The 22,215-nt window shown below is 46.2% G+C and overlaps 2 protein-coding genes and 1 long non-coding RNA gene across 13 annotated transcripts in view; 2 read left to right on the top strand and 1 right to left on the bottom strand.

The window, feature by feature from the left end:
* Window positions 1–3,335, top strand: part of HSDL1 (hydroxysteroid dehydrogenase like 1) — a 16,973-nt gene extending 13,638 nt beyond the window's left edge. For all 3 annotated transcript variants that reach the window (XM_033843919.2, XM_033843920.2, XM_073796421.1), the window contains one exon: window positions 508–3,335. In XM_033843919.2, the coding sequence (XP_033699810.1) occupies window positions 508–606 (99 nt within the window). In that variant the 3' untranslated portion in view covers window positions 607–3,335. The remainder of the gene's footprint in view (window positions 1–507) is intronic.
* A 1,525-nt stretch (window positions 3,336–4,860) lies between these two features.
* Window positions 4,861–22,215, top strand: part of MBTPS1 (membrane bound transcription factor peptidase, site 1) — a 50,064-nt gene continuing 32,709 nt past the window's right edge. For 4 of the 9 annotated variants that reach the window (XM_019940302.3, XM_033846295.2, XM_033846297.2 and 1 more), the window contains exons 1-5: window positions 4,865–4,994; window positions 16,323–16,404; window positions 16,947–17,432; window positions 18,146–18,403; window positions 21,339–21,542. In XM_019940302.3, coding sequence (XP_019795861.1) covers window positions 17,264–17,432; window positions 18,146–18,403; window positions 21,339–21,542 — 631 coding nt within the window. In that variant the 5' untranslated portion in view covers window positions 4,865–4,994; window positions 16,323–16,404; window positions 16,947–17,263. Of the gene's footprint in view, window positions 4,995–14,573; window positions 14,633–16,107; window positions 16,216–16,322; window positions 16,405–16,946; window positions 17,433–18,145; window positions 18,404–21,338; window positions 21,543–22,215 lie in introns of all 9 variants that reach the window. The other 5 variants (XM_019940300.3, XM_033846292.2, XM_073796422.1 and 2 more) reach the window with 5 other exon arrangements.
* On the bottom strand, window positions 9,126–13,913 carry LOC141277180 (uncharacterized). Its single transcript, XR_012328143.1, has 2 exons — window positions 13,757–13,913; window positions 9,126–12,794 (listed from the first exon to the last, which is right to left on the bottom strand). It is a non-coding gene; the product is annotated as an uncharacterized lncRNA (long non-coding RNA).

Here is a 22,215-nt window from a genome sequence, read left to right on the forward strand (position 1 = left end):
GGACATCCTCCCTGTATCCCCGAGGCTTCCACATCACACCTCAAGACACTCTCTCAGGGTCCTGGTGTTTTTGACTCAGTGCGTTTGTTTAACTTAGCACCACTCTGCCCCTCAGTCCCCAGTTTTCTCACACAGTACTAAGCACGTATGCAGTTTTCTCTTTCACCTGCCTTTTATTCCTGGGCTGATTTGTAATTCTTATCCACATTCCATACTATTCATGTCACGTTAAGTAAAGATGAAATCGTATCACTGCGTGTAGGTCTGTCCCGCCTCATTAGAGAAAGGGGGCGGGTGGGCGGTGATCACATTTCTGTTCCCCAGAGAGTCTAGCATAGGGTCTTATACAAAAGTAGGTGCTCAGTGCAGTAGCACCTAAGGTTTTTCCCTTTTTTGTATTTAATGGGATTGGTGATGTTTGTTGGTTTAAACGATTGCTGATCTGTGCGTTCTGTTGTCGATGACTTCGGGTTCTAACCTTACAGTCTTTTTCTCTTTCATTTTTAGTTTCTTTTTGCACAGTATATGCCTGAATGGCTCTGGGTGTGGGGAGCAAATATTCTCAATCGTTCCCTACGTAAGGAGGCCTTATCCTGCAAAGCGTGAAGCTGGCTGATGGTTGGGAAGTGTTGCCAACTCGGGGAGCCTGCAGCATTCTACATTTGGAAGAACACATGTAATTTATCTTCTGCATTTTCTTTCTACCGATCATTTAGCATACTGTTGACTCATCGTTTGCAAAATAAACATAACACTTTTAAGAATGCTGTGGAAAAGCCTCAAGGGCCGCTTGGAAGGCACAGGGTAAACAACGACCACCACACAAGAACCATGAGGCAACCTAAATTTTGATGCTTTTTTTTTTTTTTTTTAAGCTGTTCGAAAGCTGTGTGATTTATGTTGTTCTAAGAGCTACTCGCAGTCTGATATTGAAATATGATGTGACTTGTCAGCTCTTACAGTTTCGCGTGTTGTTTCTTAAGGGAAATTATTTCAGTAGATGAATTATAGTATTGGTTTTCAAATGTTCATCAGGAAAAACTATTTAAAAGTGTTGTTTTCTAGGTCAGATTGCTGGTATAATTAGTGGAACTCTGTATTATATTGTGTAACTCTAGTTGTTCGGCTCTCTGTGTATGAAATGCTGCTCTTCAGCTGATGCTTCGTTAGAGAACCATATACGTGTGTATGTTGTGTGCATCTAGGCAACTTTATGTATGGGTAAGTTACTTTAAGAAAGATTTCTCGTCAAGATGGCTTAATGTGGAATCTTAAGGGTATTAAAATTCTAGATTTTTCCTTTTCATACTAAACAAGGCTACCCAATTTTGTGCTATAGATTTGCCAAGTATAATATTACTTACGACATTCTGTTTTTTTTAATCTACTAAGGAGTTAATTCATTCCTAGATTTGGACATGTAGTAATTGACCCTCAGTCATCCTCTGATTTATAATTACTGTGGATGAGTAATGACTTCTCAGCCTATGACCCATTTTATAACAAATTTAACCCTTTAGAGCTTGTTTTACCTTGTCAAACACTTTGCTATGTAATATTAGTCCATTCCAGTGGCATTATTGGTGTAAACATCAAAGATTTATAGAATAGTAGTTAAAATATGGACAGATTATGTGTGTGTGATATGACATATTGTGTCTGTTGAAATAAGTTAGAAGCTCATTCTTGGTTCGTGTAAAGGATTTATGCGTTACAGTGAATACTTCTATTGGTATGAAGATAATTACGCACAACCCACCACAATACGGGTTTGCACTGAAACCTACTGTGAAGTCTTTTTGGTTCAGGTCCTGTAAAGCCAAACATTTTTGAGAGTCACATACGTAGTGCTTTGACAGTTGTAAATCACTATACGAATATGATCGTATGTGCAGATTTGAAATTCACAGTTTAATATTGCAACATCGATGCAGAAACCGGTAAATTGAAATCAGGACTTTGATGAAATTGCTTTCTCCTGAGATAATATTCCATTACGAGTAGGCCTAAAGCATGCTTTGATGTTATGCCCACAGTTTTGCCAGTGACATTGCCTTAGTATTTCCAGATCTGACTTGGACTCAAGATCAGAAGTTCAGTTCAGAGCTCTTCAACTTACAGATCAGGCCTTCATCACATAAGAGGAGGAACTTCAGGTGTGAAAATTTACACACTAGTGATACTACGTAGAACTGACCTTTCTACGATACTACTACGTAGAACTGTTTTGCTTCCAAGTTGGCTTGGAAACCTTTATTTTGTCATATTTGGCATTTCCCTACCCGACCATTTATGGTCATTAAGACTAGCGAAAATTTGACTTCATGCCACAGTGACTTGAACTTTAATTGACATATAATAAGAAGCAGCAACTTGATGTAAAAATACCGTATTTATATCTAAGGTGTTATGTGGTACAGCAGTGTCTTATATTTATAGATTAGGTGTTGATCATTGTTATATGATGAGACTAAGTAAACCATGTCAGTGATGTTTTAAAATTCTCTCCTTGGCAGGACATATGTAAATATGCTGATTGGTGCAAAGTTCATGAAAGATCAAAACCAAGACTCTTCTTAGGTTTTACCTTTCCCAGAGCTCATTTGAGAGTCATAATCGGACCACTGTAGATGGGATTTCTTATTAAGAATGTGGGAAGTAAGAACCTTTGAAAGAGTCTGTGACCTGAAAACAACAATAAAAGCAGTTGCTTCTGCTTCCTTTGGAAGAGGTTTTGCTCCATATGTTTGTAAATTGGTTGTTTGGAAAGAGAGACACATTTTTTCCCCGTAGGAACAGTTAATTTAAAAGTTACAAAAAATTAATCTCTAAACACCTGTGATAGTAACTCATTAAAAGCTGGTAACTCAGTAAGAAAATTGCGCGTGTAACCACGTGTCTCATAAATCTTGTGAAACTATAGAGTTGATTTCTTGCTCTCATTCTCCTGATAGGTTGAATAAGATGAAGGCTGATTTTGCTCACTGACATTGGCGATGTGGAGGTCACTGGTGCTTTTGTCATGATCCATTTTCATCGAGTGGTGGGGATGAAAGTCGTGGTGGGGATGAAAAGTAGTGGGTTCAAGAAAGAGTGGGAAGAAAAAGGGAGTCAGTGAGTAGAGACAGCTCTTTGGAGGAGTCTGTTTTGTTTTACCCTCAGTTACTTAAAATCTTGGCACATTTGGGAACCAGAGGGTTAAGTGGTGTCCTCAGTGTTGACATTGTTTGCCCTGGGAAACTAGTCTCTCTGTGTGTCTCTGTCTCAGTATCGGCTCAGGCTGTTACTCTTTAAAATAGCACTCAGTGTTAATAAAGATTTACCTTCCCATGGAATTGTGAATTCTTTATTATATACGTGAAGGGTTAGTTTAGGAAGTTAGTAGAACCTGGAGTGGTGGAAAACCGGTAGACCAGGATTCTGGGGCTCTCAGCCTTACTTGGTCAATTTCCAGGCCGCCTCCTGTCATGCCCCAGGCCCCCTGCAGTTTCTAGGGTTTTCAGGAGCTGGCAGCTGTCTCTCTTCCCCCGCTTCCGACTTCACTATCACGTGACAAGGATGTTTGCAATTCATCAGCCTACCTCTGTTCCTAACAGTTGGGCTTTGTATTCAATGGCATAGTGACCTAAAGGGCTGTTAAAAGAACCCTGAGTAGAACAAACACAGTTAAGTTTAAGATCAGGTACCTTATGTGGTGGCAGCAGGGAGTGCTTAATTTTGAGGATCTGCAAGTGCGAGGGTCAAGAATTCTCTGAAAGTTCCTAACATTGATGCGACCTGGGGCGGGGCGGGGGTGGGGGGAGAACTTAATCAGGTGTGGGTTGATCTAGTGTAACGACCGCATTTATTGAATGTGTGTCAAGCTCTGTATGTGTATGTTTCATTTAACCCTCATCCTATTAGGTAGGTATTCATATCTCTTTTTTGGATGAGGAAGGTGAGGTACAGAAGAGCTGAGGTACAACTTGCTGAAGATCACAAAGCCAGTCGGGGATTCTGTATTTAGCCACTTATGTCAAATGAGTTTGGTTAAATATTCTTAAAGGGAAGATGCAGTGCTGTGGTTTCTAATATTGGGGCCATGCAGTATCTTCATGGTGCCGTGGAAAGTTCAAACAAGATGCAAGCAGTTTTGTCTCACTATATAGCACATCATTTGTCATCAGCATTACGTAAAACAGGCTTTCAGTCCCCCAGTTGTGTCCAACGTCAAGTGTGGACCGGCTCAACATTTAGACACAAAACAGCCCGTGATCTCAATCACCCGGACATTTTGGGGGGGGGGCGCACTTCTAGAGTTCAACACATTAATCCTTGTTTCTTCAAAAGGGGTAGCCGCTTGGCGTCCGTGCTCCAGGCGAGGCCGCGAGGGGTTAGGAGTGGAGCGGACCGACTTGGGGCAGGGGTCTCGCCGGTCAGGGTGGGAGTCAGGGGAGGACTCGCATCCTCACGCCCTGAGCAAGCACTTCACCCGCCCGCGTCCCAGGTGCCGCGCGGGTAAAACGGGTAGCGGTTTGCAGGGGGCGCGCGCTGAACCCGGCTCTTGCTCCGGACACCAAAAGGCCCCAGGAGGAGAGCGCTGGAGTAGAAGCTTTCAGGGGCCGTTTCGCCATGGCTGTCCTCTGCAGGACCGAGCCCGGCCCGGGCCAGTGCAGGTTCCATGAGCTCCTGCCCTAAATCCCTACGCATCCCTCGCCGGCCCATTCTAACAGTCCTTTACCCGGACTCCGACCCGGTCCCGCCCCAGGGCCGCAAACTTCGCGAGACCTTCGTCTGTCCTCCCGGCCCGGCCCCGCGGCCCCCGGCGTCCAGAGCGCGCACGCAGGGCACGCACGGCCGCCGGGGCCGGCGCTCCAGGCCGTCGGTTTCTCCGCCCGGATCGCGCAGTATCGCGAGCGTTGGGAGTAAACACCCCGCATGGAGATCCGAGGCGTGTTCGCCGCGGAGGCGCCGTTATCCCGGGCCGGGCGGACCCGAGCTTGAGGCCGCCGCAGGTACGTCAGGCGGCCCGCTCCCCGGAGCCGCCGCCTCTCCGGACCCGCGCGGCCGCCCGCGCTCTCCGGCGTGCTCGAGGCTCCGAGGGCGGGGGTCTGCGCTGGCGGGGGCGGCGGGCGGCGGCGGGGCCTCGTTGCGCCCCGGGAACCTCTGGGCGCCGACTGGGCGGTGCGGGGGCGACGGTGCGGGGAGCGGGGAGGACGGGCGGCTTGACGCGCCGGTGCACTGCATGCCTGCCCGTGGGAGCCTCGCGGTCCCCTCCACTCGCCTTAGACCGGCCCGGCTCCCGGCTGGTGTCCCCGCCTGGCCCTCTCTGCGTGTTGACACTCTTCGGTAGCTTGCTCCATTTCACCGTTTTCTTTATCTGAAATACACTTTAACGGAGTCAAACCATATGCCTGGCCCTGGCCCTCCGCCTCCGAACAGACCGCAGTTTTCGGGTCTGTTCCCAGAGGGAGCTGGTATCAGATCTTAAGGGACCTCGGTTCTCTTCCCCGTCTCGGTCTGTACGCATTGCTCCACTGATTTTTCAAAAATGCGGGGTAAGAAGCTCGTCGGCAAGTTGGGTTCGGGAGGCTCTGGTTGACTCTCAGAACAAGAATGCCTTTCAGACCTGTAGAATCTTAAAATCTTGCCTTGCCCTGTCCTGAATGTGCTGCGTGAGACGGTTATACACCGTCTACATGTGTTCATTAAGATGTTTACCCCTTGTTTGGGTTAGAGCCCCTGAGACTTATGGCCTGTTTGCCTATGCAGATTAAGTTAAATATTTACAGTTACTTTAGATTCTGAAGGACACTTCCAAGTGTCCTTTGCGAGTGGCTTAAGATTTGAGTTGAACTGGAGAATTTCGTTTCCTATGGCCCTTTAGTCTCGATTGTGCTGGTAAGTAGCGCTCTCACTTCGAGGTCTCAGTTTGCCTGAGTATAAAAATGAGGGGTTTGGAGAACAGTGACTCTTCCCAACCTTTAATCTGCAGCACCCATTTTATTTATGTATTTTTTAACGTGAGAGCTTTGTTAAGGTAAAGTTACATACCATAAAATTCAGCTGCTTTAAGTGTACTTATTCAGTATTTGTTGGTAGTTGTTGTTTTAGTAAATTTGCAGAGTTCTGCAACCACCATAACCCAGTTTAAGGTGACATCCCCCAAAGATGGCTGGTGCCCATCTGCAGTCACTGCCTATTTCTTACGCCAGCTCCAGGCAACCACTAATCTATTTCCTGTCTCCTGAGATTTGTCTTTTCTGAATATTTCGTGTATTCAGGTGAGATCGTATGTGGCCATCGTGTCTGGCTTCTTTTGTTTCGCGTACTCTTTTCAGAGTTCATGTACATTGTACCCTGTATCAGGAAGTCATTCCTTTGTTTTAAACTGAAGTAGAGTTGATTTACAATGTTGTATTAGTTTCAGGTGCACAGCAAAGTGATTCATTTATACATATATATATTCTTTTTCAGATTCTTTTCCACTACAGGTGATTCCAAGATATTGAATATAGTTCCCTGTGCTATACAATGGGTCCTTGTTTATCTATTTTATATATAGTAGAGTGTATCTGATAATCCTAAACTCCTAGTTTATGCCTTCCCCCAATACTTCATTCCTTCTTATGGCCCAGGAATATCCCAGTGTATGGATATAACACATTTTGTTTATCCATTCATGCAGGACACTTTTTTGGGGGTGAGGGTGGGGCTGTGTGGCATGTGGGATCTTAGTTCCCGACCAGGGATCTTACCCGAGCCCCGTGCAGTGGAAGCGCGGAGTCTTAACGACTGGACGGCCAGGGCAGTCCCCTGGACACTTTTCTCAAATAAAATGTTACGTTTCCACGTATGATGCAGATGGCCAGAGCCCTTTTTGTTAGAGGTGGCAGCAGGGGTGGCGGGTGGAACTCTTGCCCATAAGCTGTCTCAATGGTGCTCCCCAAGTATCCTTTATATCCCTTATATTATAAGGCTTATAGTTATAATTGATTATAAGGCTTATAATCAAGAGTTGGTTGCGTCTATAAATAAAGAAATTCTGGTTCAGTGCTTGCAGAGCCTTAGAAGCACCTAGGGTCCTATGGGATCAAGCAGGCTCTCTTCTGAAGAGTCAGGAGGTTTTAGCGTTCCCTTCCCATCCACGTGTTGTTTGATCGCATTTTCTGTCGGTCTGGTGGTAGATAGTTCTTGCCCCGCCTGCTGCCTCTTTCATTTGTGTGGCAGCCACAGTAAGTGCCACAGATAGTGAGAGGCCGCAGGCCTGGGCAGACCACACATGGCTCCTAGCGTAGCGCTTTAAGTGGAGCTGGGGTGGGCGTGTGTTGGCATCTGCCCCCTGACACCAGGGGAGAGTTAAGGTACTGGTTATATTTTGGAACAACTTGGCAACTCCAGCCCTCGGTGACTTGAAATATTAAGAACGGGAGGCTGGACCTTGGTTTCTCAGTGTTTGGCCTGAGTCAGGTTAGGGAGACTGATTTCCTCCTCCCTGTGGCCTGATCGGTTTTGACACGCTGAGAAATCTGTTAACTTGGTTTATTAATATTGAGAATGTCTTTTTGCTTAAGAAAATGAGTTTCAAGTAAAATGAGGAAAGTACTAGCCTTCTACGGGGCTGGCCAGTACTGGATGGCTGAAGGGTCAAGAGAATAAGGAGACAGGAGCCACATCTGAGAAAGAATAGGCAATAAAAGCAGTGTGGACCATGATGGTCCTTCACTTGGGCACTCTTGACTCTTGGGGCTGAATTGCTTGTGTTTTTTCCCCCTACGAAACCTACTAATGGACAGAATGTGCCAGAATGAATGGTTCAGTCAGGCTTAAGAATACACCTTTGTTTTGGCATGGTCTGGCATCTCTTAAATGTTAGCCTGCTAAACAATGGTAATACAGTCAAGTATGCAGTTAGTTACAAAAGCGGTATTTTTACAGTCAAATTTTAATTGAACTGAGTGGTATCCTTCCATAGCCTAAACAGTTCAATTTTCTCTGGATCTATTTCAGTAAAGGGTCATTAAAAAGCAAGGCACATCTTCATAATTAGACGACTATCAGGTGATACAAGTCATTTCCTCTCATCTGAATTGTGTTCTTTAATTATTTGCAAAGAAATCCTTTTGGATGTACTTGAGCTCTACGGGGCATCATAATCCTAGTGATACCCTTTTATAATGCAAAGTAGAAGATTCTCAGAGCTGTAAGGAATGTTAGCTGTCACTTGCCCAAGTAATACATCTCCTCTACCTTGTCTCCCTTTTATACACGTCTCATTAAATATTATTCCTGGCATTGTATTTTTTGAGCTGTTCATTTTACATTTAGTATTTAATGTCAAATGTTTTTTGATTGTACCTTTATTGGAGGCATAATTATACTTATTTATGGAAAATCCATAATTTTGTAAATACCATCTTCTAGGGTGTACCTTTGTATGCAAAGATAACCAGGTCTTCTACGTTAAGAATTTATAGAAATTAAAACCAGTAAACACTTAGTGGATCCAGTAACAGCCCTAACCAGGCCCTATGAGTAAGTGATATTACAGATGATAAACTCGTTCAGAATGTACTAGCTAAAAGCATAGCCTTAAGCTAGAAGGTAGACACAGAGATTTTTGAAAACAATTCCTAGGAAATAGATCCCTTTTAAGCGCTGCTATATGTACAAATAAAATTACATTTTTAACATATTTTGACTTTGTGCCGCTGTCTTACCAGAAAATTTGTTTTTCTATAAAATTTATTTTAAAAGATTTATTAAAGTATTTAAATAATATGTTTTATCTAATTTAAAAGTGTAACATGTGCTCTTTGTGAAAAGGTATGAATAGAATTAAGAACATAACTACCTGTAATCATAGTATCGGAAAGTAATAGAATCATTGGTACCATTTTGGTGGATAGTTTTTCGTGTTCTTTTTTCCTTGTGCACATAGATACATATTTAAAAATCAAGATTTGGGGGCTTCCCTGGTGGCGCAGTGGTTGAGAGTCCACCTGCCGATGCAGGGGACACGGGTTCGTGCCCCGGTCCGGGAAGATCCCACATGCCACGGAGCGGCTGGGCCCGTGAGCCATGGCTGTTGAGCCTGTGCGTCCGGAGCCTGTGCTCCACAATGGGAGAGGCCACAACAGTGAGAGGCCCGCATACGGAAAAAAAAAAAAAAAAAAAAAAAAAAAATCAAGATTTGGATCACACTGTACATGAACTGTTTTCCTTAATATTTCATTAACATTTCCCCCATATTCTTCGGGAAATATATTAGTTTCCTATGGCTGCTGTGTCAAATTTCTATAAACTTGGTGGCCTAAAACAACACAGATTTATTCTCTGGCAGTTCTGGGGGTCGGTAGTCTGAAGTCAGTCTCACGGGGCTGAAGTCCAGGTGTCAGCTTCATTCTTTCTGGAAGTTCCAGGGGAGAATGTGTTTCCTTCCCTTTTCCAGCATCCAGAGGCACCTGCATTCTTTAGCTCCTGACCTCCTCCTGTATCACTTCAGCCTCATGTTTCCGTCATCAGTTCCCTGCCTCCCTCTTATAAAGACTCTTGTAATTACATTGGACCCACCTGGATCGTCCAGGACACTAGACATCCTTAGTTTAGTTACACCTGCAAAGTCCCTTTGGCCATATAAAGTAACATTTATAGGTTCTGGGGATGAGAATGTGGACATCTTTTGGGGACCATTATTCAGCCTTCCAAAGGACCATAGTTTGAAATTGCTGCACTGCATTCCATAGTATGGGTGCACTAATTATTTAGCTAGTCCCCTATTGCATTTAGGTGGTCTGTAATTTTTCCCAGTTAAAATCCTTGGACGTAAATTATTGTATGCTTTCAGGTTTATACTTATATGGATTTTAGGAAAGCAGGGTAACCTACCTCGTAAGAGTGTGGCCTCTGGAGCCAGACCACCCAAGTTCCCAGCCCAGCTTCCCCACTTACTGGCGGGGTGACTCCAGGGAAGGTGCTGAGCCACCGTGGGCCTCAGTTTTCTCATCTGAAAATGGGGGGATGGGTAGGAACAGGTTGTCGTGGGATTAAGTGAGTTAATACATGCACGCTACTAGGATAACACCTGCCACATGATAAATGCTCAGTAAGTGTTAGTTGTTGTTATTACTGAAGTTATTAGACTAAAAGTTTTTTACGTCCATATATTGGCAAATTACTCTAAAAGGTCATAAGAGTTTTTTGCATTCACTAGCAACCTATGAGAGTACTCATTTTATTGGGTGGGATTCTTAAACATGATTTTATTTTATACTCAATTTTTGTCTCAATTTTTGTCAAAATGTTACTTGGTTTTCATCCTGTAGATTATAGAGGCACTGGGGTTAATCTTAGCAGCTGTTTACTATCTCAGTTCCTTAATTCCTTGGAATGAGAAATACTTTTAATTTCTCTTTGACTGGCTCAGTCCATCTCTTGGTGTGTTCAGATATCATTCTGTGTGACAGGTGGTGGGTGTAAACCTATTTGATAAGGTCCATGGTCTGGTTGTGCACACATGGGTCTGTGCAGAGTGAGTCTCACAGAAGAGGCTTAAAGTTGCCCCCACCCGTCCACCACATTGTATTTTTATAAATTATTTTATTTATTTATTTATGGCTGCGTTGGGTCTTCGTTGCTGCCCGCGGGTTTTCTCTAGTTGCGGCGAGCGGGGGCTACTCTTCGTTGCGGTGCGCGGGCTTCTCTCATTGCGGTGGCCTCTCTTGTTGCGGAGCATGGGCTCTAGGCGCACGGGATTCAGTAGTTGTGTCACATGGGCTCAGTAGTTGTGGCTCGCGGGCTCTAGAGTGCAGGCTCAGTAGTTGTGGCGCACGGGCTTAGTTGCTCCGCGGCATGTGGGATCTTCCTGGACCAGGGCTCGAACCCGTGTCCCCTGCATTGGCAGGCGGATTGTTAACCACTGCACTTCCAGGGAAGTCCTCCACCACATTTTCAAATTCATACTCCCACCCTCCTGAGGGCAGCGCTAGCAACTGAGACTAAATGTAGGACCTTTTTTTTGCATATTTTGGAAACCATTCAACCTGCCAGAAAGGGTCCAAGAACAATAGAAGCCCTTTTTTCCCTCTGAACAATTTGAAAGTAAGTTGCAGACCTGATGTCCATTACCCCTGGATACTTCAGTGGGCATTTCCTGCAAGCAAGGACCTTTTTATGCAGTCACGGCACAGCCTTCAAAATCCAGCAGTTAGTCTTGATACGCCACTGCTAGCTGATCACAGGTTGGCCCCATTCAGGTTTTGCCAGTTGTTCATTCCGGTAATGTACTTACAGTAAAGGGATCCAGTTCAGAGTCTTGAGTTGCAGTTAGCGGTCATGTCTCTTGAGTCGCCTTCAATCTCAGCCATTCCTTGACTTTCATTACCTCAGTACTTATGGAATTTCTATGCGAGTTGTTTTGAAAAATGTCCCTCGATTGGGGTCCTGATGTTTCCTTAGGATCTGATTCAGGTTGTGCTTCTTTGGCAGGAGCCCCTCAGGTGACGCCAGGCTCTTCCAGTGCGTCTGCCCGGCGGACCTGGGTCCATTTGTCCCATCGCTGGTTAACCTGATGAAGCGTCTCCATTGTAGGGTTACCCTATTTCCTTTCGTAAATCAGGATTTTGCTGGGAGCCATTCTGAGCCCATGTGAATAACTTATTCCTCTTCACAGTTTAAGTTTATTTTACGTATATATGCTACAGTGGACTCATGCTTTCCTGTTGTATTCAGTGGGTCAGGATCTGTTACGTTCATTATTTGCTTCGATGCTCAGATTGTCCTGTGCTGGCCTCTGTGTCCCTTTGACACGTCCCCACCATTCTTTGAGCTTTTCCTTACTTTCTGGCGCAAGAAGATGTTCCAGACGCATGTCTGTTCACCCTGCCCAGCCTGGAACTAGCTCTCTCTCCAAGGAGCCTGGTTTCTTTTAGTGGAGAATAGTTATTTAGAAAACCAGTTCTGGCTTCCCTCCTGTTGGGATATCACTGCCCCTGTGTCCTTTCAGCAGACAGAGCTAGGAAATACATGTATGTGTGTTTGTGTGAGTGTATTTTTCTACATCTGTCTGTATATTGAAAACCTTGAGTTCACACCACTACTTCCAGTTTTATTGTGATCCTGCATGGTTCATTCCAGTTTTTCCCCTTTCATATTTGAGACTTCCTTCCCTGTCAGTGAGAAATCTGCCTCCCATCATCCACAAAATATTTATTTGATCAAATCAGTGTCCCTTCGTCACTGCCGGCGCCTCACGCAGGCTCTGATACCCCTCGCCAGGGGCCTCTCCCCTCAGCCTCCGTCACTCCGCGCCAGGCCGCTGCAGCTCTCCCACCGCTGCCTCCTCCTTATCCTCGGCCGATTATTTTTACAGAAAGTGTTTTCTTTTCCTGTTGTGTCTGTGCTCCTCTTCTCTGTGCTCACCTTACGCTTGTTGCTGCGTACGTGTTGGCCACTAGATGGTGAGCCCGTCTTGGGGACACACTCTCCAGGGCTGAACTGTGGAGTGAGAGCGGAACGCAGCCGTTGTGCACGCGGTCGCGGGGTGCCTTCAGAGCGCTGCGGAGGAGTCGGGGGAGCCGTATCTTTAAAACAAACAGGCCAAGGGCGCAGAGGTCGGTAGGCGGTGGCGGGTCTTCCCTCCCCAGCGCCCACGCCGTCACTCACCCGCCTCTAGGTCCCCCGTGGCATTTTTCTTTTCCTCAGTGCAAATTTATGTTTTGAAGCTCTCTCTTTCTGGGACTGGGAAACGTAGAAACCTCCGTATCTGTTGTCACTCTTGAAAAAGAGTGTCTTCCTAGAACCAGATTTTAGTTCACCTTTAAAGAACAGAAGCAGGTCAGCCAGGTCCAGATAGGGAGTGTCTCCTTGTTCCCGTCCTTCCCAGCCTTCTCCTTCCTCCCCCTCCATGGGGATTGTCCTCATGAGGGTGTCTGCTTTCCAGCCCCTGTGGTTTGGAGACTCCTCTAGTGTGGCCCTCTGGTGAGAGGTTCAGTGACCTTTCAATTACTAAACCAGTGACCGCTGTTCATTATGGAAATGTTTCCCCTAATTTGGGGGTTTTGACCTCCCTCTTCCCCTCTGCCCTGAGCCATGCCGCACCCCCCCCCCCCCCCTCAGGCTCGCCGGACAGCACTCAGGTCCTGCCCGTGTTTCCTGAGCCGGCTTTTCCTGCAGCCTTCGCCATCCCGTTTGGGGCAGACGCCCTGGGCGTTGGGCCGGAGGCCTTGGTGCCGTCCCTGCCTCCTCACGGGCGCGCCCCACATCTGGTCGTCAGCGGAGCCTTTCGGCTCTGCCTTCGCCACCCCTGCCCCTCCCTGGCCCAAGCCAGCCTCTTCACAGGGGCCTTCCAGGGGTTCCCCGCTTCCGCCTGTGTCCGCTCCACACGGAGCTCCAGCCGGCCGGTGAGGCTCCTTTGCTCTGCTCATGCTTTCCCTGCCCGTTCAGCGCTAGGGCACGGGCCTCTCATCTCCCCCCCGAGGTCCCCTTCCCTCGCCCCTGGCCTCTGCTCTTCCTGGCACACACCAGGCGTGCCCTCGCTCGGGCTCCTGCCCTTGTCTCCCCAGCGCCCGCGGCACCCTTCCCCAGGGGGCTTGGTGAGCGCCCCGCTTCCATCGGGTCTTCACTCAGAAGTCCCCTTCCAGAAGCTTCTGCAGCACTCTGTCTCAGCTTCACCCCTCTGCCTGACTTGTCACATCCCCCTTCTTTCTTTTTTCTGCTTTCAAAATTCAGCATTTATCACCAGCTAAATGCCACGTCTTCTCCTCATCGTGCGTGATACCTGTCTTCCCCCGAAAGGGCCGCTCCACGAGGCAGAGATTTCGGTTGTCTTGTGCTCACTGCTCTGCGGGGCGGCCGGAGCAGTGCCTGGCTCTGGGGCTCCGGGGAAATGGGTCGGAGGAGGGAACTGAGCCGCTCGCCCCCCCCCCCCCCCCCGCCCCGCCGCGGGGTTCTCGTTCTGCAGGGCGCTCCGCTGGCGCTCTGAGCGGCTGTTTCCGCCTGTCGCTGGCCCTGCTGTTCAGACCCGTGCCTGCCTCAGCGCCCGCCCTGTCACCCTCTCCATCCTGGCACCGCTCACTGGCTGCTCCTGCGCGCACCCAGCGTTTCCTCGCCGGGACGTAGCTCTGCTCAGGATGCCCCGCTTCTCCTTCCGTATTTCCACGCTTCCAGCCCTGCGGGGGTAGAGTCGGCCAGAGCCAGCTGCGCCCCCTCTCCCGAAGGCTCCTCCTTCCGTCCCCCGTCCCCACGCGGGCCCTGTGCCTCTCCTTTGCTGTCGTCCTTTCCTGCGCTTGGCTTGGCCGTTGGCGTTTGTGCTCGGCCTCCTTGCAGGCTCCCACCTGGAGGCCTGTGTCCCTCACCTACTAACAACACGTGTTTCCTCTGTAACCCCTGGCAATGTCTGAAACTTGGTTAGCACTTCATAAATTTGTACGATGTAGTGAGTAAATTAAGGTAGACTGTCTTACGATCGTGCAGTGTCCTGTTTTCCAAAGACCTAAAAAGTTTCCTGTTTCTGTTTGGAAGAGAACTGATTACTTTAGTCATTTTAAAATTTCAGAATCCCTGACCTTTTCTTTCCGTTTCTCTTTCTTTTCAAGTCAGGCCCCTGCCCTCAGCTGTGAGAGAACATCAGCCATCTCTCCCCCACAGGCTGATTGTAAGTTCACTGTCTTTACCTGTGTGTGAATTATTTTGGAACAGGTTTAATTGAAGTTGATGTAACTCAACTTGTTAGGTCTAATATTTGCTCACTAGTATGGCTCACTAATATTTGCGTTATATCCAGTCCAAATGTGTCATAGATTCTTTTTTTTTAAAGCTATCTATTTTACGTTTGGTAGTGTAAAGATGTGTCATAGATTCTTTAGCATTCTGTTTTTATTTTATTTTTTTAATTGCCTTAATTGAGACCCATTTAAATCTTTTCACTGTAAGTTCATTTCCTATGAACATAAGAGCTCTTATCACCAGTGATTAGCTTTCTCTACTTTGACCCGTAATACTATAATTAAGTCAGCTATATACTTCAGATAGTTGTATTCTGTGATACTGCTGCAGGTATCAAGTATGAACAAGGACTTGGGCCTCACTCCCAAGCGGCTTTGCTGTAAAATAGGTCGGAGTGACTGTTGGTGTCCCCTGTTGCTTTTCTTCCATCTTTCTGTTCTGGTCTTTGTTTTCAATTTCTTTGTTTATATGACTGGCATTCTCATTGTTCTTCATGTTGCTATGGAAATAAGTTTTAATATTTCATTTCTATCTGATTAACTCTGTTCCACCAACCTTGGTCTCCAGTTGCAGAGATAGGCCTGCTTTTCAGGTTCGTTTGTTATTATAACAATGAATGTCCTAATTTTTGAACTTCAAAGATTGTTTAGATACTCTTAACCCTTTACTTTTCTTTTCCTTTAATAAATTTATTTATTTGTTTATTTTTTGGCTGCGTTGGCTCTTTGTTGCTGCGCGCGGGCTTTCTCTAGTTGCGGTGAGCGGGGCTACTCTTCGTTGTGGTGTCTGGGCTTCTCATTGCAGTGGCTTCTCTTGTTGCGGAGCGTGGGCTCTAGGCATGTGGGCTGCGGTAGTTGTGGCTCATGGACTCTAGAGCGCAGGCTCAGTAGTTGTGGCTCACGGGCTCTAGAGCACAGGCTCAGTAGTTGTGGCGCACGGGCTTAGTTGCTTCGCGGCATGTGGGACCTTCCCAGACCAGGGCTCGAACCCGTGGCCCCTGCATTGGCAGGCGGATTCTTAACCACTGCGCCACCAGGGAAGCCCAAACCCTTACTTTTCTTTATCAGTGCTTTCCTGTTTATAGAAGCACACATGAATAGTTCCAGAAACCACAGACTCCTTGTTGCTCTCAGGTACCAGTTTCTGCCGGAAGAATAGGTTTAACACCCTGACATCCCTCTCTTGAAAGGGGGCTAACTCCTTGTCCTGCGTGTTTTCTTTTTAGAAACAAGTAGGAATGGAAGGCCTGTCTGTCTCACTGGTCTGTCTTCCCCCTGCTGGATTATTTATGTTTCTGGTGTGAGCTGTGCAACGGATTTTTCTGGGCGTGCTGCAGCCTGTGTTGTTGTTTTATCACTGCTCTGTTCTTCATTGTGAAGAATTATGATTTTCCTTACCATTCAGATACTTTGAAAGGTATTCGTGCTCACGTGCAGTTTAATACTCAGCAGTTTTCTTTGGCAACAGCTTTTACCTCACGAACTGTCCTCTCATGTCACTCCCAGTAAAGAGGTAATTTGATTTTATAACATATTCAGCAGGTTGAAAATCTTTTAAGTTGAGGCTTCAGGTAAAATACACTTAGTGACAATAAAAACTCTTCTGTGCTCTCTTCATAGAATTGGCAGAAAGTATTTCAAAATCTGAAGAGGCATAGTTTGAGTAATTTTAGACCATTTATGTCGTCTCTTAAAGAAGGTGGTAAGTACATGACTTGCATGGAAATTAGTTTGCTCTCAGGTGTTAATTTTAAAGCAGAAAGTAAGGGTGTATACCAAGCTTTTGCCTGAAAAATTGGTAAAATTTATCGGGAATTAAAGTGCTGACTGGGGAAACGCCCTGGAAATGAAGAGCTGCAAATGATGGGAAAATACAGCATCTGAAATAGAGGCGTAGTAAGGACCATAGGCAGAGGGTCATGGTTCCTCCTCCTCCGTGGTGCTGGGTGCTCAGGGCCAGTGTGCTTAATATTCCCGGGGTTATTTGTCATCCTTATTTTTCTCATTTATTTTATCCTATTTTATTTTTGAAGCTGTCTTAAAACATTTTTTCCCCCTGAAAGAAGTGAGGAGTAACTAAATGAAAGTGAAATAATAAGATGTTCCATGGTTGTGTCATACATTTATTTCGTCTTGTAGCTGGTGTGTCTTTTTGACCCTCTTATCTAAATTGCAGGGATCACTAACCCTCCCGGCTCTGTCAGCGCACTGCTCATGTCTCTGTGCGCTTGCTTTGTTTTATAGACTGGCTCACGGAGTGATCACTCATCCCTGTTGGACTTTGGTTCTGTGGTGCAGATGGAGCGTAGGACTCAGGTGTCTGGGCCAGAGTGAGCGAAGCCTGAGGCCCAAGATGGAGAAGAAACGAAGAAAGAAATGAAAGCCTCTTTTCAGGCCAAACCACAAAAGGCCATGAAATTTAACTTTTATTTACCTTGGACTAGACTGTAAAATGGCCGATCAGTAATGTTTCAGCTTTTAGCTGAAACAAAAATTAACTTATAATCAAGGAAGAAAAAAGTGCGATTTGAATTTATGCGATTTTATGACCATATTCACTCATGACCATGAAGCTTGTCCACATCTGGCTGCTTCTGCTGGTGGTTTTGCTCTGTGGGAAGAAACATCTGGGTGACAGACTGGAAAAGAAATCTTTTGAAAAGGCCCCATGCCCTGGCTGTTCCCACCTGACCTTGAAGGTGGAGTTCTCCTCAACAGTTGTGGAATATGGTAATGATATTATTTTAAATGTCAGGGACTTTCCCCCACCCCCAATGCGGTTTTTTTCAGATTTATTGTAAACATCAGCTTTTGCCAAAAACAATAAATTTCGAATGGGCTGAGTGCATAGTGTTTGGATATTAGTTCTGCTGAAGTTTGTTTTTCCCGTATAATCAGCTTATATGAAGGAAGTAAATTGACGTTCTGAATTATTTCCCTAAAACTGGATTCCATGGAACAGATGTCATTGTAGCTGGTGAGGGTGGGGACTTTGGAGGGGCTGAAAGTTTATGTGACCAGTTGTGGATAACTAAGCAATTAGTCTGACATAATCTGCTCTACATTTTGTTACTGTTTTCAGTAAAATAAAACTGAGCCTTCGCTTCTCTGAATTCCTTCTTCCTGTTTGAAAACCTTGCATGCATTTCTCTGCCGTACACTCAAATTTCTGTTAATGTTTGGTTTTTGAAAAATAGCCCAGGTATCTGATTCGAAGTGATGTGTCCTGTGATCAGTGGGGGTTCATCCACATCGTTTTAACTCAGAGCTCTGGAAGCTGCCATCCAGGGTGTTTAAAGCAGTCTGTTCGTTTACTCCTCTTTCTACTAGGTTTTATGATATGTAAGCTTTCTTTTACCAGGGAAGTTTTAGATTAAGTATAATCTTATGTCATAATATAAGTACGTAAATTCTCACTTTTATTTTGTGGTCATTGATTGCAGAGTATATCGTGGCTTTCAATGGGTACTTTACAGCCAAAGCTAGAAATTCATTTATTTCAAGCGCCCTGAAGAGCAGTGCAATCGACAACTGGAGAATTATACCTCGAAACAATCCATCCAGTGACTACCCTAGTGATTTTGAGGTGATTCAGATAAAAGAAAAACAGAAAGCGGGGCTGCTAACACTTGAAGACCATCCAAACATCAAACGGGTAACACCCCAACGGAAAGTCTTTCGTTCCCTCAAGTATACGGAGTGTGAGTACTGTGACCTTGGGCTGGTCTGTATCCATTTCTGCTGCGCTGGGAATAGGGGGAGGATGTGCGTATTCACACGTGGCAGAATTTGAAAAGCAGTACAGTGAATATTCCTGTCCCTCCATCCAGTTTCGTCAGTCGTGAACGTTTTCCTGGCAGGAATTTAAAAAACCAAAAAGAGACTTTGTGCTTCTGATAGAAACAAATAATGCAGGTTTGCAGTAGAGGGTGATGGTTGTGTCTGTCGTGTGGGAAGTGATTTTCACCAGGTTCCTCTCAAAGCGTTCAGGCTTTGAGGCCCTGACGCCCCTTCACACTCTGAAACGAGGACGGTGTCTTTGAGTCTCCTTTTTATTTGCATTTTGCTTCTTTCAGCGCATGTTTTTATTTTTGAAGGCATCTCGCAAAACACCTCTTCCTTGGGTTTCATTTTGCTTTTCTCAGACCCTCCCGACCGCGCACCATCGCGCCTCTGCTGGGCTTGTTTAAGCTGGGAGCTGGGCAGGGGCAGTGATGGAAGGAATTTGCTGAGTCCCTTTCAGCTCCAGGGCTTACTCTCCTATAGTCCTTACAACTCGGGCCTGTCGAGATAAGTTTATCCTTAGATAACAAGTTGCATATTATTGCATAATATTTTCCAAAGCAAACGTATTACCAAAGGAAAGCGGTTTTTTCCCCCATTTGACGTAAACTGGGGCAACAGAGTGCTAGTTCCATTACCGTTTATTGTCATTTCTTTCATTAGATGGAAAAAGAAAATTTTGCTCTTCTTTTTTTGTCTGTCGTATACTAGGCCTGAGAGCCTCTGAGGTTTCAAAAACACCCAGGGGACAAGCCTGACTAATTTGCATCCTGTGACAGCCAGTTGGAGCGTCAGCTGTGGAATTCAGGTGTCTGGCTTCGCAGAGCTCTCTCTGCTAGTCCACGTTTCGTGGTGCCTTTTCTCTTTGAAAAGCAATAACCTCAGAGCAATCCAGGAAGATAAAAGCAACCCAAAACTTGTACACTTAGCCAAATATATAAATTCGGCCTTTTTTATTTTTTAATCTTATCTTAAAGAGCTGCAGAATATTTTAGGAAACATAGAAGGGCTGATCTTAGCACAGGAAGCGTAGGGCTCATGGTGGGGGTTCCCTTCTGTATCCTCTCCACCACGGTCGTCAGATGCTGTGCTCGGCAGCCCGTAAGGAAATAGTATGTATCTCCTTGTTAGCCGTGGCCTTCTGTGGTAAGCAAGGCCTCTTTAAGCTTCAGTGCTTCTCATCCAGAAAATGGAGATAATACCACCTACCTCGGAGTTCTTACAAAGGTAAAAGGAAGTAGTGCGTGTGAAGAGAGCTTAGCAGATTTCTTAGGCTGTTGTGAGCAGGCATTAAATGTTCATTTTTGGGGAATTCCCTGGTGGTCCAGTGGATAGGACTCCGTACTTTTCACTGCTGGGGCCCGGGTTCAATCCCTGGTCAGGGAACTAAGATCCCGAATACCACGTGGCACGGCCAAAAAAAAAAAAAAGTTCATTTTTTTCTGTGGCTCTGTTGTTCAAAGGCTTTGCTTTATTTTGGGTTGGAATCTGTTACGCTCTGGATCCCATCCCTGGTCTCTCCATGGGCCATAAGACAGAGCTAACCTGAGTTCCCCAAGACAGCACTGCAGGGTATTTCAAGGCTATCCTGGTGTCCCCCTTAACAGTTCCTTCTCTCCAGGATAATAAAAATATCCAGTTCCTCCAGGGGTTACTAATATGACCTGGCGTCAAGTCCCCTCACCACTTTAATTGCTTTTCTTTGAATGCTTCCTGTTTTCTCTTAACGACTGAAGCCGGAGTTGAATGCAGTCCTTTGGTTGCAGTCCAGTCTGCTGAAAGGAGAGCACAGCAGACCCGTCCTTAGTTCGAATACTGTCCTTCAGTTAGTGCCCAGGCTGTTGACCGAAGGAACAGAATCAACGTGGGAGGTTCAGTATAGAATAATTTCAGTTGCACTGGGCACATAATTACTTAATAGAATTGACATGACTGTATATTTTTCCCGGTCCCTGTGCTTTCATGGGTGTAGCCTGGTGAGACTGGAAGGAAAGCTAAAGTAATTGGCTTTAGAAACAGAACCTCAGTGGTATTACAGATTTGCCCTTTAGAAACGGATGTGACATATGGTTTTTTCTTCATTATAGCATGGTTTTTGAAAGGTAAAGGGACAACCCTTGTGGTATTTCTTCTACTTTTTTCTTCCACTAAGAAAAAAAAAAGTATTTACAGATAGTAAAATCCATGCTTTTTAGTGCAGTTAGGCGAGTCGTGGTAAAAGTGTGCAGTCAGGTGCCCACCAGCAAAATCAACATACAAGACAGTTCCTTCACCCCCAGCAATCCCCCGAGCCCTCTGTTCTGCTTTTTGAAGGGTGACGTTCTAGCAGATACGCACGCTACGCACACTGAGGACGTTGGGCGGGTCACAGTAGGAAAAGGTCAGAGCGAGGTGTCCTGGGATCACACGGCTTTTTCCTGTCCCAGGGATCACACTGTAAACGGTGAAGTGTCACCATTGCTTAGTGGACATTTTCTTATACTCCGCCCTCCCCACCCGACACACACACACTTCTGGTTCAGTGGGAACAAGTGGTTGATGAAAAACCAGGCATTTCTTCAGTTTTATTATCACAGTTGACTTTGTTTCTTCAGAAATGATTATCTTATCAGTCTTTCCCTGCCTTACATTGGTTAGAAAATTCCAGGTAAAGACCTATTTGGGAATAACGTGATGGCTAAGTAATATCCTCTGACTCTAGCCACGTGGAGAAGCTCCTTCTGGCCGAGGGGAGGGAATATCACCACCCTGCAGAAGGGATTTCAGACGGGAGTCATTGCACTGGGGGAGTGGCTGTTTCCCTGACAGGTACGTGTCCCCTGCGTTTCTGATCTTTCTCTCCCGTGGCTGCAGCTGACCCCGCCGCGCCCTGCAACGAGACCCGCTGGAGCCAGAAGTGGCAGTCGTCCCGCCCCCTGCGCAGGGCCAGCCTCTCCCTGGGCTCGGGTTTCTGGCACGCCACCGGGAGACACTCGAGCAGACGGCTGCTCAGGGCCATCCCGCGCCAGGTCGCCCAGACACTGCAGGCCGACGTGCTGTGGCAGATGGGCTACACAGGTGGGCCTGTCAGCCGGGGTGGCCTCCCCTCCAGGGCCTCACGGGTCTGTCCTTCTGCGGGTTAAGCTGGACGCAGTCAGCTGCCCCTCGTCTCTGGCTCCTGTTGTGGGGGGCATCTGTTTCTGTGGCTTTTCTAATTGTTTAGTCCTGTTCACTTTTTGTGTCTTATTTCCCTGTACTGTTTCTGAGGTGACAAGGAGTAGATTGTGGAGTGTTTCTTTCCTGTTGACACACGTGAACAGACACAGCACTGCCCCTGCCAGAGCTGACTGGCAGTCCAGCAGAGTTCTGTAATTTCCCAGGGAATGAGATCAAATCCAGAGATAGTTACCTTGATTTGGGCAGTCTCGTGAAATGGAGCACGTCCCTCCTGTGTGGTGCCCTGTGTTCGGCATGGCTAAGTGATTGACTGTCAAGGTGGTTACCTTTTGTTTCAGAACAGGAAACGATAGTAACGACCATACCCTGGGAAATAAAACTCACAACCCATCAGATTTTTTTTCTTGCTGATACATCAGGGCAGAAGATTCCTGTTTTAACGAATGTGGAGGTTTGGACCCTAAATATCAAGCCCATGTCTCTGGCGCCTCATACATCACAGTTTGTCTCAGTGTCTTTCCATTTCTCCTTGGCTTAGAGACCCTTACCTTAGAGAACCAAAGACCTTCCCTAA

Source organism: Tursiops truncatus, chromosome 19, assembly GCF_011762595.2.
Source record: "Tursiops truncatus isolate mTurTru1 chromosome 19, mTurTru1.mat.Y, whole genome shotgun sequence".
Classification (NCBI taxonomy): domain Eukaryota; kingdom Metazoa; phylum Chordata; class Mammalia; order Artiodactyla; family Delphinidae; genus Tursiops; species Tursiops truncatus.